General features: G+C 41.9%; 3 protein-coding genes across 3 annotated transcripts; 1 reads left to right on the forward strand and 2 right to left on the reverse strand.

Annotated features, from left to right (window-relative positions):
* Positions 1–1,429: 1,429 nt before the first annotated feature.
* Positions 1,430–4,677, reverse strand: fam89a (family with sequence similarity 89 member A). Its single transcript, XM_021611960.3, has 2 exons — positions 4,211–4,677; positions 1,430–3,588 (listed from the first exon to the last, which is right to left on the reverse strand). Exons 1-2 carry the CDS (start codon positions 4,460–4,462, stop codon positions 3,328–3,330), a joined length of 513 nt encoding a protein of 170 aa, XP_021467635.1. The 5' UTR covers positions 4,463–4,677; the 3' UTR covers positions 1,430–3,327.
* Positions 4,678–6,294: 1,617 nt separating this feature from the next.
* LOC110529207 (DNA-dependent metalloprotease SPRTN) lies at positions 6,295–11,173 on the reverse strand. The gene is given in 8 exon segments (XM_090183041.1): positions 6,295–7,699; positions 8,226–8,378; positions 8,381–8,522; positions 8,607–8,735; positions 10,300–10,399; positions 10,628–10,744; positions 10,746–10,886; positions 11,151–11,173. Coding segments are annotated over 8 exon segments (1,095 nt in total). The 3' UTR covers positions 6,295–7,409.
* A 2,367-nt stretch (positions 11,174–13,540) lies between these two features.
* Positions 13,541–15,992, forward strand: exoc8 (exocyst complex component 8). The gene has a single exon (XM_021611961.3). It carries the CDS (start codon positions 13,541–13,543, stop codon positions 15,608–15,610), a length of 2,070 nt encoding a protein of 689 aa, XP_021467636.3. The 3' UTR covers positions 15,611–15,992.
* The last annotated feature ends 1,373 nt before the right edge of the window (positions 15,993–17,365 follow it).

The following is a 17,365-nucleotide window of genomic DNA, read 5'->3' on the forward strand; positions in this document are numbered from 1 at the left end:
TTCTTGCTGTGAGATGTTACCCCACTCTTCCGGACATTTCTGGGGGGAATGGCCCTAGCCCTCACACTCTGATCCAACAGGTTCCAGATGTGCTCAATGGGATTGAGATCCGGGCTCTTCGCTGGCCATGGCAGAACACTGACATTCCTGTCTTGCAGGAAATCAAGCATAGAACGAGCAGTATGGAGCCTGCAGGAAGGGTACCACATGAGGGAGGAGGATGTCTTCCCTGTAACGCACAGCATTGAGATTGCCTGCAATGACAACAAACTCAGACCGATGATGCTGTGACACACCGCTCCAGACCATGATGGACCCACCACCTCCAAATCGATCCCGCTCCAGAGTACAGGCCTCGGTGTAACGCTCATTCCTTCGTTGATAAACGCGAATCCGACCATCACCCCTGGTGAGACAGAACCGCGACTCATCAGTGAAGAGCACTTTTTGCCAGTCCTGTCTTGTCCAGCGATGGTGGGCTTGTGCCCATAGGCGACATTGTTGCCGGTGATGTCTGGTGAGGACCTGCCTTACAACAGGCCTACAAGCCCTCAGTCCAGCCTCTCTTAGCCTATTGCGGACAGTCTGAGCACTGATGGAGTGATTATGCGTTCCTGGTGTAACTCGGGCAGTTGTTGTTCGGATATACCGATCCTGTGCAGTTGTTTTTACATGTGGTCTGCCACTGCGTGGACGACCAGCTCCGTCCTGTCTCCCTGTAGCGCTGTCTTAGGGATCTCACAGTACGGACATTGCTATTTATTGCCCTGGCCACATCTGCAGTCCTCATGCCTCCTTGCATCATGCCTAAGGCACGTTCACGCAGATGAGCAGGGACCCTGGGCATCTTTCTTTTGTATTTTTCAGAGTCAGCAGAAAGGCCTCTTTAGTGTCCTAAGTTTTCATAACTGTGACCTTAATTGCCTACCGTCTGTAAGCTGTTAAGTGTCTTAACAACCGTTCCACAGGTGCATGTTCATTAATTGTTTATGGTTCATTGAACAAGCATGGGAAACAGTGTGTAAACTCTTTACAATGAAGATCTGTGAAGTTATTTGGATTTTTACAAATGATCTTTGAAAGACAGGGTCCTGAAAAAGAGTCACTTCTTTTTTTTTCATGAGTTTAGATATAAATGATATAGCAACTTCAGGGATGCCTCTTTTGAACAAGAGATTTATTTTTAAAATGAACAGCATAAGTTGTAGTGAACAATTCTCCAAAACACAAAGGATGTCTCTATAGCAGCTATAAAACTAAACTATTTAAATTCACTCTCAGGAAGTGCAATGATCTAAGGTTGATCAATACACTATAAAAGTGGTGAGTGCTGACCCGTAAAGCCAAAGCTAATTTTAGAGCTACACAGTAGACAGTTGTGTTCAGTTGCCTCATTGAATGAGTTTCATGCAGGAATAACACACAAATCGGAGTATCAAGTCATTTTATTAAATCCATAAGTATAGCTATCACATGAGCATAATAACAATCTTCCAAAAACAGTAGTATGGTCATTCGCTGAAAAATAACAAACATGAGGAATAGATACAAAATACACTGAGTTTTGTATCTGAGGGAACACAATATATTTTTAAATCCTCCACAGATTCATAAATGAAATTCATATATTATTCCTTTGATGACAGATTCATCTACCTTGACCTTGCCACTAGACTGATATCAATGTTTAATTTTCTTGGCTTGAGGCCTATATTGACTCCTTTAGGTCTGTAGATTTGGATTCAGAGGCAACAACTTGAGATGAACTGTGGTACAAGAACACAGCTTTCTGATTGGATGAAATCAAGACAATATCCATCTGGATATTGCCACATGAAAAATAAACTAATCAGGATGCTCATGTACATTTCATATTTGGATTATTGACACTGGTGAACATAAGGTTTCCTTTTAGGTGGGAATTGAACTAGTAACTGGAGTTACAGTATGCGGTGCACAACATGTTTGCCATGAGACTGTCAAAAAGACATGACCAGGTTGAGGAAAGTGCTATGAGTTGAAGGGACAGACAACAATAACCAAGGTCTGAGACCAAAAAAGGCACTAAATGGAGATTAAGTATTCTGTTTAAATACAGGTTTTCAATTTGCGGCTGGTGGCGGTAATATACATTTACAGTGAAGCTGGAGGTAGAAAATTCAGTACATGATCACTCACATTGAGGCATAGAAGGTACCGTGAACATTCTTTCAACTCCCCATTTTGAAAGCATGCTGTTAATGACCTCCAATCGTCCTCTGATGTGTATATTGTTCAATTGCATTAAATCAGTGAAGAAAACATACATAACAGATCAAACACCTGTATTATAAAACATTCTTGATATATTGTTCGGAGAGTAAACAGACTAGATGCATCAGGAAGAGCATTGCATTTTACAGTATCATTCCTAAAAACCCAATACATTTCAGCAAACGAGCATAAAATATACTCTTTGGTTTACGTACCAGAAGCACATGAATTGTGGACCAGTTTACACACAAAATTGTCAAAGTTAAAGAATGCATTTCTAGCTTAAATCATTTAGATACAGTCTATGCAATTAAATGTTGAGTGCGCATAGAAACTCAAGATAGGGGTCAGTTGGCTATGGGAGACTAGTCAACATTGCCATACGTGCACTAAATGCATGTCCTGGTGGGGTCAACATACTTTGACTTCGTAATGGGTACCCTGTATTGAGTTAATTGAAAACAAGGTTTATGGAAGCAACTGTACTTAATTCAACAATGCAGACTTCCCAGTCTCATTGAACTATTAACTGAAAAGGTATGGAGCCACAGCACATTATGAAAGGAAGCACAGTCTGGCGTCTGCACACCATAAACAGGGCTTCTGAGAAGCACATGCTTTACCCCTGTTTTTTTAAACCCTTCCAGAAGTAAGCAATTTCCAGCATTTTATACTTTTCTCCAGCCTATGCAACACAAACCAGTCACAGCTGCCACTACATGCCATCTAAAAGTTGATATCCTCCCCTGATTGCAGGGGCAGGAATCCCATCCATTTTGTTTATCAAGACTGTCCCAGTGTCTGGGATTTCAATCCTGTAAACATTGTGAAGATGACAAGGAGCTTGGAAGTACATACAACCCAATCATAGAAAACTAAATGTCCATAGTAATAAGGGAAAAAACATTTATAATAAATAATTAATTTCTGTATATATTTATATGAAAAAAAGTCTGCTGAAAAAGGACTATAAGCCAGCAAAACTCAATGCATGGCACAGCTCTTTATAAAAAGCGTATTGCCTCAAACGTGTAGAGTCAAGCTAAGGAGCAAACAGCTCAGCTCTTGGGTCACTCAAATGGTGATGTGAAAAGAGTCTTGTAGCCAGGAATCCTTGCTTGTCCCATTTTTGGGAGATGTTGCCTCACTTCCCTCCGGTTGGTCAGTTGGTGTTGTGCTGGTCTCCTGGTAGTATTCATCATCTTCGTCAAAGTAGCCGTTCTCTATCCCATGCCCGGCGCTGAGATCCTGGCAACTGCCTTTGTACTCTTGGATTGACTCATGGAGGGACCAGAGCTGACACAGCAACGACATATCCTGCTGACGCAATCCCACCTGGAAAGATAAAAATGACCCCAGAATTATTTTAAGATCTCCCAAACAGGTGCTTGATACTATACTTATGCCTAACCGTTAGCAATTAGACAAACGTTGGCAGAGGTGCTTCATGACTTTAACTAGAATTTTCTCTCTCAATTAAGCAGAAATATTTATGGGTTCAAATATTAATCCCAACGGAGGATAGGCCTACAGTGAGGCTGAAAAAGTTTGATTTGTAAACTTTCAAAGAGATACTCCTAATCCTCTTCACACAAATCAATGGAGTATAGCTTGTGTAGGCTTTCAAATGAAACCAAACTGGCAGAACTGCCATGGTATAAATGTAGGCTATCAAATTCTACAAGCAACAATGTATAAATGTGTCATTGTTGTGGCACCGTTACTAGCAAATGTTAAAACACATACATTGGCAACTGCCAGTGTAAAATTGTTGGTTTACGTGTTAACGCCGACCATAAGAGCTAGGATACTAATTAGACCATGAAGTAATTAACAGTAACGAAGTGATTTCTTGATTCTGTCAGAACAGCTGTTACTCTCACTTCACCTCATAAAAAGGAACCCCCCACGATTCTGTTTGCGATCATATATTGTTCACCTCCCCTTCACTTCTTACCATTTCTTTTCGGAGGAGTGCTAAAGCCGCATCAAGATTGGCCGGTTTATTTGCAAGCAGATTGTCGGAATTGTTTCGCCCACGGCTAAGGTCGTCTTGGATCATGGTTTTCTTTGCATACATCCTCTCCATCTCTCTCCAAGACCCGCCGCTTGAATTCAGCAAGCCGCTTAGGCTCTTTGGCAGTGGGGGTAGCCCCTCAATGGAGGCCAGTGTTCCGCCCGCTGTGCCATTCGCAGATTTACCGTTCATCGTTAAACTTTTTTTTCCCTCTCACTCAAACAAATATAGTACTTTCAATTTTAGTCGTTATAAATCACCACATTCGGGAATGAAAAGCACATCTCCGACAAACAACAGGCAACAGCCGTTGACACCAGTAACAGTTGACACCAGACAACAGTAATCTTCTCCTTTCGAGCTCTGGCTAACTCGCACTTCCTGTCCCTTTAACACAGTTCGAGGCTGATTGGGCGTTACCCGCAGTGACGGACAGGAAAGGGAGGTTGAATATTCATAACCTAATACCAGTGTTTTTCGTTCGTTCGAGTGACGGTCCTATCTAATCCATGCGGTGTATGCCACGTTCAAGTACTAGTCGGAACTAGGAAACCTGGAAAAGTACGATTTACAAGCTGGTTGTCGTTACACGTGCCGCATTCAACCAGTTAGCAAGTCGGAAGTGTCCGAATTTCCTAGTTCAGACTAGCGCATGAACGCGGCATTATTCCTGAAGTAAATAACAGCTCTACATTAAGTGGAATGATTTATTATGAAGACAGTTATAATGAACCAAATAGCCATCATTCAACATTTTATCAAATTAAAGTTCTCAAGCTTATTTTCTTTAGGATAAAGGAACACTTGGAAAAGAAACAAACTTGACATGTGCAACATGAATACCATTGACTGAGAATAGTACAACAGGCATTACTGAGTGTGGGTGAGGTCATCATGACAAGTATGTGTCTGCAGAACAAAGGTGTCAGTATGAAGGACAGATGGTGGGCTGTCCATCCATGGTCCTTCTTCACTAACAACAGACCCTCAACAAAGAGATGAAGCCCAACCCACAGAGGCACATAGGACCTAAAAAATGGCAGATGTAATTGAAAAAGCAAGGTCTCAACAACTGACATGCGTCATTTTAAATGTGAAAAACTAAAGAATGCATGTATTCCCTCAGTTAAAACAGATTATTTTATATGAATTGGCATTGCATCAATATGAGTTGAAATGAACTCAAAATTAGTTTTTAAATTGTGTAGTCAAGACAAGGACAGTTAGTGACTACCCCATACAGCCTTCATAATCAACATGAGTGCTGGTGCCTTTTCACTGCACTCAAGCTGAAAGGATTGTCAGTTTACCCCGGAGGAAACATTAAATACAGGGTAGAGATAACAGGGTGCAACTAATTTTAGCGCTGCTCTTTTTTGTCTGTTTTCTTCCTAAAATCAATAATATGCTACTTATTTGTCATTGTGCTAATTGTCTGGGTTGTTCTCAGTATCTTGCAGGTCAGGAGGAGCAGAAGTTGTGACACAGCTGCCGGTCTTATTGTTGGTCTTTGACTCCTTGAACTCTGCTACCTTCCTCTCTTCTATGACATTTAGCTCACCCCACTGCCCCTGCACTTTCCTTCCCTAAATAACATATTCCTTGGTTTTATTCTAGGATAAACATTCCTCAATGCATGTGAGACCACAGACTCAAATAGTACTGTACTTGAAAAGAGCACTATCGGTATTAAATTGCACAATAAGTTTGTCTTTACGGAAACTGTCATTGCTCTCTTGGCCAGTCTAGTTACATCCTCATGAAACCATCCTGCACTCTTTGAATGTGAATCAACAGACATTTCTCATCGGTGGTCAACACCCTTGGGGAGGCAGGAAATCTATTCAAAAGCATCTGAGCATGTATGGGTATTGAAGAATATGTGTCCGAGAATTATGTTTCAATTGAATTAGTTTAGTGATATGATGAAAGGGTACTTGAGACTCTTATTGATTTCCATTAGTCTACCATTGTAGTCGGACATTGAGGAGGACTATGAAAAGGCACATTCAGCCAGATGATACTTAGGGTATTGTAAGAACATTTTATTATTTAAATAAAATTCATACCAGTGAATAGCAAGCATGTATGAAATGTTATAATACCAGATCAGCATACCAGACAGACATATTTCAAATTCAAGACCGCAGCAACTATATAAATTGCCTATGTCATATCAATATTGCCTTGAGCCATCAAGTAGAAGTGGTACCAATTAAATCAATTCTTCCTAAGAGAGGACATTTCCAACGCTAAAACATTTGGATAGTTTGAGTTAGAATTTCACAATTGAACAATGGGCTACAAGACATAGTAGATGCAAGCAAAAGTCAAACTGGAAAACTTCAAACCTGTATCTCTTACAGCAGTCCTACATGAGATAGAAAGTACATTTAAACTTATAAGCAAAATTGGCTTTGAATTCAAGGAAACAAACTCTAAAACTTCACCTATGCTGAGACTTGTGAAAAGTTTTGCAATATAAAATGGTTGCTGGGCTTTCAGCTCACGTTTCCGTTCTCATGAGAGACAGGAATCTAAATGTGCATTGATTATTGACTATTGCACCTTGGCTTGGCATACTGGGCCGCTGACGGTCACATTAAGGCTTGCAGAGCTGGCAGTGCTGTTCTGAACAGCAGAAGGGGCTGCTTTGTCCTCCGTTGTACACCTAGACGTTGATGGTCAAAGATGTGAGCAGAAGTTTAGTCTTCCCAAGGCCTCTTCCTAGAAACTGGAATGTTGACTCTACTAGGATTTTCAGGGCCTTCGAAATAGTTGGAATGGTAAGGCTCGGGGGACCCAGGTTTTGATGCGGCCGGAACACCAGAGAAATGGCTGTCTGGTATCTGAGGAAATGGCAGTTTGTGGCTGGTTTCCCAAAGTTCAAACCACCCACAGATGAAGATGCCCTTTTGGTCTCTGCTGCTGGTTTTGAGACCGTGGAGGTACTAGTACTAGCTGCAGTTCCAGACTTCCAGCCACTTGGCATTAACAAGGCCTTGGACAAAACTTTGTTTGGTCTTTAAAGCATCTGAGGAGTCACTATGTGGCTTGGTCACAGTGCTGTTGGGTTTGTAAACCCTAGCAGGTGAACCATTGATGTTTAAAAATGCCTTGGTTTTGCTGACATTTTTGGTCATTTCTGTCCTCTGAAGGAACCATGGGCTCCCCCTGCTATGTAAGTTGTGGTGCTCCCCTTCTTCTGTGGGATAATCAGACCTGGCCGTTCAGGTGAGTTGATTCCTTTAGCTGTTGCCTGAGGTGGAGGAGACAGTACAGGTCTGGGAGACACAGGAGTATTGAGAGGTTTTGTAGGACTGTTGACAAGAGGTTTTTGAGTTGATGATGGTGGCTGTGAACTCCCTCCAAGCAAAAAACCTTTGTCACTGAATGAAATGATATTCCTTATATCCTGTAATCCAGAGCCTGAGACCAAAACATAGGGTTCATAGATTCACGAAGACACATTCACAAAGCCATATTTTTTTTTATTTTTAATTTTACGCCTTTTTCTCCCCAATTTCGTGGTATCCAATTGTTGTAGTAGCTACTATCTTGTCTCATCGCTACAACTCCCGTACGGGCTCGGGAGAGACGAAGGTTGAAAGTCATGCGTCCTCCGATACACAACCCAACCAAGCCGCACTGCTTCTTAACACAGCACGCATCCAACCCGGAAGCCAGCCGCACCAATGCGCCGGAGGAAACACCGTGCACCTGGCCACCTTGGTTACCGCACACTGCGCCCAGCCCGCCACAGGAGTCGCTGGTGCGCGATGAGACAAGGACACCCCTACCGACCAAGCCCCCCCTAACCCGGGCGACGCTAGGCCAATTGTGCGTCGCCCCACGGACCTCCCGGTCGCGGCCGGGTCTCACAAAGCCATATTTTGAATTGCAAATAATATTACTGCTCTCAGCACTCATTAGAAGATTAAAAGACATGTATTACCTGCAGTAGATGTGCTGGAAGCTTTGCACTTGCTTGTGGGCTTGTCTGTAGGCTTCTTGCCTTGGCTGTTGTCTGTCTTTTTTACTTTCTTTCCATAACCCTCTGGCTACTTGACCTTTGTATAGGTGCCCCCACAGGAGCGTAGGTGATCCCCCACAATGTGTCTTGGGCTGAGGGGGCACGGTTCATTACCCTCTTCACATATCCAAAGTAGGGCTTACGAGTCTGACAGGGCCCATCACACCGTCACCAGTGCGGACAGTAGAGATCCACTTCATCATGGAAAGTGTGATAGACCTGGTGGAACACAGTTGATTCAGAGACATATTAACACAAAGTACACTGACAGTTGACATTGATGGGACACCGAGCATAACTTACTGCGATTTCAGTTCCAGCGGCTTGGTTGATTCTTTCCATGTGCTTGCAGAACTCAGGTCCATGCCCATCATGACCTCTGTTGTTCTAACTCACGAAGGGCAGTGCATGGATTATCTCATGCAGAAGTGTCTGGAATAACAGGGTATTTCCATGTTATGTTATACTGAAGAAATGACATCAGCTACTTTGCTTACGTTATACAGTTGAAGTCGGGAATGTTTACATAGCCAACTACATTTAAACTCAGTTTTCCCAATTCCTGACATTTAATCATAGTAAAAATTCCGTTTTAGGTCAGTTAGGATCACCACTTTATTTTAAGAATGTGAAATGTCAGAATAATAGTAGAGAGAATTATTAATTTCAGCTTTTATTTCTTTCATCACATTCCCAGTGGGTCAGAAGTTCACATACACTCAATTAGTATTTGGTAGCATTGCCTTTAAATTGTTTAACTTGGGTCAAACATTTCGGGTTATGCCCACACATTGTCTATAGGATTGAGGTCAGGGCTTTGTGATGGCCACTCCAATAGCTTGAATTTGTTGTCCTTAAGCCATTTTGCAACAACTTTGGAAGTATGCTTGTGATCATTGCCCATTTGGATGACCCATTGCGACCAAGCTTTACATTCCTGACTGATGTCTTGAGATGTTGCTTCAATATATCCATATAAATATCCTACCTCATGATGCCATCTATTTTGTGAAGTGCACCAGTCCCTCCTGCAGCAAAGCACCCCCACAACATGATGCTGCCACCCCCGTGCTTCACGGTTGGGATGGTGTTCTTCGGCTTGCAAGCCTCCCCCTTTTACCTCCAAACATAACGATGGTCATTATGGCCAAACAGTTCAATTTTTTGTTTCATCAGACCAGAGGACATTTCTCCAAAAAGTACGATCTTTGTCCCCATGTGCAGTTGCAAACTGTAGTCTGGCTTTTATATGGTGGTTTTGGAGCAGTGACTTCTTCCTTGCTGAGTGGCCTTTCAGGTTATGTCGATATAGGACTCGATATTTAGTGTCAATATAGATCATTTTGTACCTGTTTCTACCAGCATCTTCACAAGGTCCTTTGCTGTTGTTCTGGGTTTGATATGCACTTTTCGCACCAAAGTACGTTCATCTCTAGGAGACAGAACGCGTCTGTACTATTGTTTGTACAGTTGAATGTGGTACCTTCAAGTGTTTGGAAATTGCTCCCAAGGACGAACCAGACTTGTGGAGGTCTACAATTTTTTTCTGAGGTCTTGGGTGATTTCTCTTCATTTCCCCATGAAGTCAAGCAAAGGGAGGTACACCTCCAATTGACTCAAATTATGTCAATTAGACTATCACTTCTAAAGCCATGACTTCTAAAGCCATGACATAATTTTCTGGAATTTTCCAAGCTGTTTAAAGGCACAGTCAACTTAGTGTATGTAAACTTCTGACCCACTGGAACTGTGATATAGTTAATTAGAAGTGAAATAATCTTTCTATAAACAATTGTTGGAAAAATTACTTGAGTCATGCACGAAGTAGATGTCCTAACCAACTTGCCAAAACTATAGTTTGTTAACAAGAAATTTGTGGAGGTTGAAAAACAAGTTTTAATGACTCCAACCTAGGTGTATATAAACTTCCGACTTCAACTGTATTTTATACAATTGCCATCAATCTGAAAAGGTTCAGGTTGGTTAGTCAAAGTACCTGTGCAAGATCCCAAAGGGGTCTAAGTTTCAGTAAAGGCTCACTGAGTCGAATAAAACACAGTCCACCTCTTCCTTCGTAAGAACACACACCTGCATACCTACAATTGAAGATTGTATAAAGAGACTTTATACAATCTTGAATAATGAAAAATGAACCACAGGAAAACAATCACATTGACCAGTTATAGCCATGACAGCCAACGTTCCCACATGCTTTAAATTCTGACAGTTGATGGGCAGCCATTAATCTAATGTATGAGATATAATCATAGACACATTTATCATATCAGATGGTTGATACAACACTGTGAATCGTTCAGACTTACAGTATCATTCAGGGGCTCCATTTGACTTCTACACCACTGAGCTTTCCCCCGAAGAACGTGTCATCGAACTCCAGAAGCATTGCCCTCACATCTGGACTTGGGTCAAGATGGACATAAATAGGGAATGACATCGTTGCTGCTAGACTCAACTTTCATTTTTTTGCTGGTTTAGCCATAGTTATCATCAGTTGGTGTGTATGAGGATGCCTCGAAGTCAAACTGCTCCTGCAGCTGAATGGCAAGCACAACATCTTTGTCCCTGTTCAACTAGCTAGCTACTGGTGTTGAAAAGATAATTCAAGTTAGATGGATAGCTACAATGAACAAAAATTAACACAACATGCAACAATTTCAAAAGATTTTATAGAGTTAGAGTTCATATAAGGAAATCCTTCAATTGAAATAAATTAATTAGGCCCTAATTTATGGATTTCACATGACTGGGAATACAGATATGCATCTGTTGGTCACAGACACCTTAAAAAAAAGAGTTCGGGGTGTGGATCAGAAAACCAGTCCATACCTGGTATTGACCACCATTTGCATCATGCAGTGCGAAACATCTCTTTCGCATAGAGTTGATCGGGCTGTTGATTGTGGCCTGTGGAATGTTGTCCCACTCCTCTTCAATGGCTGTGTGAAGTTGCTGGATATTATATAGATTTTTTAAAACCTTTATTTAACTAGGCAAGTCAGTTAAGAACAAATTCTTATTTACAACGACGGCCTACCCCGGCCAAACCTGGACGATGCTGGGCCAATTGTGCTCCGCCCTATCCCAATCACGGCCGGATGTGATACAGCCTGGAATCGAACCAGGGACTGTAGTGACGCCTCTTGCACTGAGATGCAGTGTCTTAGACCGCTGCACCACTCGGGAGCCCAGTTGACATATTGTTGGGAATTGGGACAAGCTGTTGTACATGTCGATCCAGAGCATCCTAAACATGCTCAACGGGTGACATGTCTGTTAAGTACGCAGAACATGGAAGAACTGGGACATTTTCAGCTTCCCGGAATTGTGTACAGATCCTTGCAACATGGGGCAGTGCATTATTATGCTGAAACATGAGGTACTGGCATAAGATGAATGGAAAGACAATGGGCTTCAGGAGCTTGTCACGGTATCTCATTCAAATTGCCATAGATAAAATGCAATTGTGTTCGTTGTCCGTAGCTAATGCCTGCCCATACCATAACCCCACCACCACGGGGCACTCTTGTTCACAATGTTGACATCAACAAACTGCTTGCCCACACAACCCCATACACGTGGTCTGTGGTTGTGAGACCGGTTGGAAGTACTTCCAAAATCTCTAAAACGAAATTGGAGGCGTCTTATGGTAGACAAATGTACATTCAATTATCTGGCAACAGCTCTGGTGGACATTCCTGCGGTCAGCATGCCAATTGCATGCTTCCTCAAAAGTTGAGACGTCTGTGGCATTGTGATGTGACAAAACAGCACATTTTAGAGTTGTCCCCAGCACGAGGTGCACCTGTGTAATGATCATGTTGTTTAATTAGCTTCTTGATATGCCACACCTGTCAGGTAGATGGATTATCTTGGCAAAGGATAAATGCTCACTATCAGGAATGTAAACAAATTTGTGCACAAAATTCACATTTTTGTGCGTGTGGAAAATGTCGGGGATCTTTTTATTTCCGCTCATGAAACATGGGACCAACACTTTACATGTTGCGTTTATATTTTTGTTCAGTATAGTAGAGTTAGATTGGTAGTACTGACTAAAATATCGTTGACCTATAACGTTAACTAGCTAGCTATATAACGTTAGCTAGCTAATGAATGCGCTTTACTTTACCAACACTCAGATGACTGTCATCGTGGTCTGATAAATATTATTGTTATCTACGTAAGCTTACCTCAATATCCAGCTTAAGTCAAATATAGATTAATGTTGGTAATTTTTAGGTAGATAACAGCACAAACTACATAAAATTCTCGCTTGTTCAAAATATGTGTAATTTCAGTCTATGGTGCTTTTGGGAATTCTGGGATAGGTTGTCCTCCACTGAGATATCACTAGTTACCACAGCCACAAAGTCATATATATATATATATATTCTTTTTTACAGACATTAATTTAGGGTTAGGCATGAAGTTAGCAGTGTGGCTGAGGTTATGGTTAGGTTTAAAAATCACATTTCAAGAAAAATAAATTGTAGAAATAGGCGGAGTTTATGACTTTGTGGCTGAAGTAACTAGTGATGACACGCTACAGTAGCACTCGCGAATAAATGTTGTCCAACTAAACATTTACTCGGGATTTTGCATAACACTTACACTGAAATAAAATAAAACTTTTAAACTAATATTGACTGTCATTTTGATCTCTCAATATCAAAAGAACTTCGATGACTGAGCACACCATGTATTTTCTGATTCAATGCATTTATTTTTTAAACCATACCAGAGAGGAGAAGCGGGAGGGTTTACTCTGCCCAAAATCTGTCCACGAAAATAAGACCAAGTGAGGAATTTTTTATGGCGGTCAAAAAGAGTGTCGTATTTATATCGGGTTGTGCCTGTTGTACACGTGAGTATCTGCCCTCTTATTGGCTATAATGGTTACACCTGATCTCACAACCTTCTGTCTGCCTTCCATCTTTAACGACATGTATTTCGATTGTTAGAGCGGTCACTCGATTATCTTGCCATTATAATCGAAAGTCTTTGACCATAATACACATTTTGTTGGCCACCTAGTCGCCGGACGTCTCGTGACGTTTTGGGTGTTAACCTATTTCCCTCTTCCTGACTGTTAGCACTGTGCAGCTAAAATTTAAAAAAGAACAAACTGGTCAGCAGTTGTTCTCACCTATTTCTGTATATTATTATTGTTCTAGCACATGTTTGTAATCTGAAGAATATACCTTAAAACGTTGGAGATGACAGACCAGGCGAACAGACTGCGCAAGCAATTGGAATCAGCTAATTTCGACCCCCAAAATTATGTCAAGCATCTCTCACAACAGTCTGATGGCGACAGAGATTTGCAGGAACATCGTCAAAAAATACAGACCCTAGCAGATGAAACGGCTCAAAACCTGAAGAAAAATGTCTACAAGAATTACAGACAGTTCATCGAAACTGCCAAAGAGATTTCGTACCTGGAGAGTGAGATGTACCAACTGAGTCATATTTTGACAGAGCAGAAGAGTATCATGGAGAGTATTACCCAGTCTTTGCTCTCAACAGATAAGGATGAAACGGCAAAGGAGATGCTTGCAGCATTCCCCAAAGAGACAGAGGAAGTGAAACAGAGAACGCTGACTACACTGCTTGAGAAAGTAGAGGGGTGCAAAAACATTATGGACACCCCAGGCAGGTATTTAGTGTACAATGGCGACCTGGTTGAATATGATGTGGACAACATGGCACAACTTCAAAAAGTGCATGCCTTCCTGATGAATGACTGCCTTCTTATTGCCACCTGGTTAGCGAATCGCCACGGTACAGTGAAGTACAAATACAATGCACTGTATGATCTGGAGAGCTTTGCAATCGTCAACGTGAAAGACCATCCCCCAATGAAGGACATGTTCAAAATCCTGATGTTCCCCGAAAGCCGCATATTTCAGGCAGAGAACAGCAAGATTAAAAAGGAGTGGCTGGAGATCCTTGATGAGACAAAGAAAAATAAAGTGACTAAGGAAAAACATAAGACGGAAGAGGTAGAGTTGCCCAATTCACCTGTGAGACCAGAGGTCTTGGTCTCGACCAACCCTTTTGATGACGAAGAGACCAACCCTTTTGACTCAGAGGAGGCAGTGGATCTGGGATTGGAGTGGATCCAGGAGCTTCCCGAGGACCTGGACGTGTGCATTGCCCAACGGGACTTTGAAGGTGCCGTGGACCTCCTGGACAAGCTGAACGAGTACCTGAAGGACCAGCCTGTCAATACGAGGGTGAAGGAGCTCAGAGTGAAGGTGGATGAGCGTGTCCGACAGCTGACGGAGGTGCTGGTGTTTGAGCTCTCTCCTGACCGTTCCCTCCGTGGGGGACCTAAAGCGACCCGTCGGGCAGTGTCTCAGTTAATCCGGCTGGGGCAGTCCACCAAGGCCTGTGAGCTCTTCCTGAAGAACCGAGCCGCTGCTGTGCAGACCGCTATCCGCCAGCTGCGCATTGAGGGGGCTACTCTGCTCTACATACACAAGCTCTGCAACATCTTCTTCACTAGCCTGCTGGAGACGGCCAAAGAGTTTGAGATGGACTTTGCCGGTAACACAGGCTGCTATTCTGCATTTGTGGTCTGGTCGCGCTCATCCATGAAGACGTTTGTGGATGCCTTCAGTGGGCAGGTGTTTGACAGCAAGGAGAGCCTCTCCACTGCTGCTGAGTGTGTCAAGGTGGCCAAGGAGCACTGCAAGCAGCTCAGTGAAATTGGCCTGGACCTCACCTTCACGTTGCAGTCCCTCCTGGTGAAAGACATCAAGGCAGCCCTGCAGAGCTACAAGGAGATCATCATTGAGGCCACCAAGCACCGAAACTCTGAGGAGATGTGGAGGAAGATGAACCTGATGACTCCAGAGGCTCTGACCAAGCTGAAGGAGGAAATGCGCAGCTGTGGCATGAGCAGCTTCAATCAGTATACAGGAGATGACTGCTGGGTCAACCTCAGCTACACCATCGTGGCCTTCACCAAACAGATGATGGTTTTCCTGGAGGAGGGGCTGAAGCTCTACTTCCCAGAGTTGCACATGGTCCTGCTGGAGAGCTTGAGGGAGATCATCCTTGTGGCTGTGCAGCACGTCGATTACAGCCTGCGGTGTGAACAGGAGGCAGAGAAGAAAGCCTTCATTCTCCAAAATGCCTCCTTCCTGCACGATACTGTCCTCCCTGTGGTGGAAAAGAGGTTTGAGGAAGGAGTGGGGAAACCTGCTAAGCAATTACAGGACTTGAGAAAAAGTGCACGGCACATTCGTGTCAATCCTGATAGCACTATGTCTCAGGTCTAGTGTGTGGATGATAACCTGTTGTGAACAGCACTTTTTGTTGTATTGATGCCACTGTTGAACTTCAAATCTTTGGCCAGAACTGATGAAATCTGTATTCTACTATGTCATATAGGCTATTCCGTGATGATTCTTTCTGTTGAATGTGATGTTGAAGACAATGACATCGATATAGTTTGTGGTTTTAGAATTTCACTAATTTTTCCTGTGCTTGATGACATAGCATTATGAATAGTAGGCTAACTGGAATAAGATGACTGATTCATAAAGCCATGTATTAACTTAATGTAGTTAGGAATGTTATTGATTTGTATGAATGCGCCTCTGAAAATCGCTATGGTATCCCAAAAATTATCTTTCAAAATAAAAAGTGTATGCATTATAACAATTTTGTCCAATTAATGAAAAAACTATTTGTTAATATACTGTTTGATTAACTTTCTGCAAGACAATGGAAATTCTAAGGATTACTGAACCAAATGGTGAAAAAGGATGTTGACCCTACGATTGAGTGTTATGATTTTCAAAATATCAAGAGGGCAGGGAATTTTTTTGACACTATAATCTTCTTATACAATCTTTTTCATATCCCTAGTGAAGATTTTCAGAACAAAGCCTCAAAAATACCTTTTGTTATTTCCGGATAAAATAGGGGTTTTATGTTCAATGTTTTCCATCATAACTGATTATATTCTTCTAACATGGCATCAAAATTCACATAGTAAGTCTCAGGATTTTCTAAATGGATAATGGATTGGATATTCAAAATATTTCAATTATTGTTGTAACAAACTCAATTCACATTGTAAAGACAACAGAGGGTAAGGTGATAAATATTATTTTGTGTGACAAGCTCATTATTTTCCATTTGAAATAACTGCTATGGATATTATTGACAATTTTGGGGAGAAAGAAATTATGGTGTGCAATCTTGACAGCTACCATATTTTCTGCATCATTGGAATACATGTTTCATCATTAAATTAAAGATAGCCTATCGTAAAATGTTTGATAGTCTAATTTGGGATTGTGTCATACAAAGCATTAGTTATAAATTGTTCATGTTGTGGCGTTTTTCCCATTGTATGAAGCAATTATACTCTTGAAATGACAGCCCCTTGACTGGATCTCAGATAATCTGAGACCAATTGATTTATAAAATGCCACAATGGATGTAAATTATTCCAAGCCTGCTGCATTGCACACATCAGGGCAAGGGAACACATTGTCCTGACTAGTTAATTATGCCTGACAGGACATTTCATTGACAGTGTGCTCACAGGGATGCCAACCAATTTGTCAAGGACAATGGGTGCATATGCAAAACATGTGAATCATGAATAGATATAGTTTGACCTACATATCAGTAGGTAAAGGGAAACGTTCTGGGAAAATGTGCCACATTTTCAGAATATGCATCCAGCATTTAATTAAATGGTTAGGTTGAAAATCTATATTAAATTAAATCACCACCAACATGCATTGCACATTCAATAGCCTATGAAATGTGCAGGCAGGTGCGTCTGCAACCCATATGGTTTAAGACAGCCTACTGGTTAATAACAAATTTAGTATCACCGATGTGTAAATAGCCTACAATGACCATATTTTTCACTAACGTTGGGGCTCCTCACTGTGATTAAGGGGGTTGTAGTTTTTTTGTTGTTGATAAACGTGAAATTCTTATTGTGAAGCTGCAGTTGCAGAACTGATCCACTCGGACTACAACGCCAACAATTCCCACTTGCGCGCGCCTGC

This window comes from Oncorhynchus mykiss, chromosome 8 (genome assembly GCF_057628025.1).
Source record: "Oncorhynchus mykiss isolate SJ-2025 chromosome 8, ASM5762802v1, whole genome shotgun sequence".
In the NCBI taxonomy this organism is placed as follows: Eukaryota; Metazoa; Chordata; class Actinopteri; order Salmoniformes; family Salmonidae; genus Oncorhynchus; species Oncorhynchus mykiss.

Coding starts and splice junctions, on each gene's coding strand:
- exoc8 (XM_021611961.3), top strand. CDS start 13,541: ATGACAGACCAGGCGAACAGACTGCGCAAGCAATTGGAATCAGCTAAT.
- fam89a (XM_021611960.3), bottom strand. CDS start 4,462: ATGAACGGTAAATCTGCGAATGGCACAGCGGGCGGAACACTGGCCTCC. Junction 3,589..4,210: donor CACTCCTCCGAAAAGAAATG/GTAAGAAGTGAA, acceptor TTATCTTTCCAG/GTGGGATTGCGTCAGCAGGA.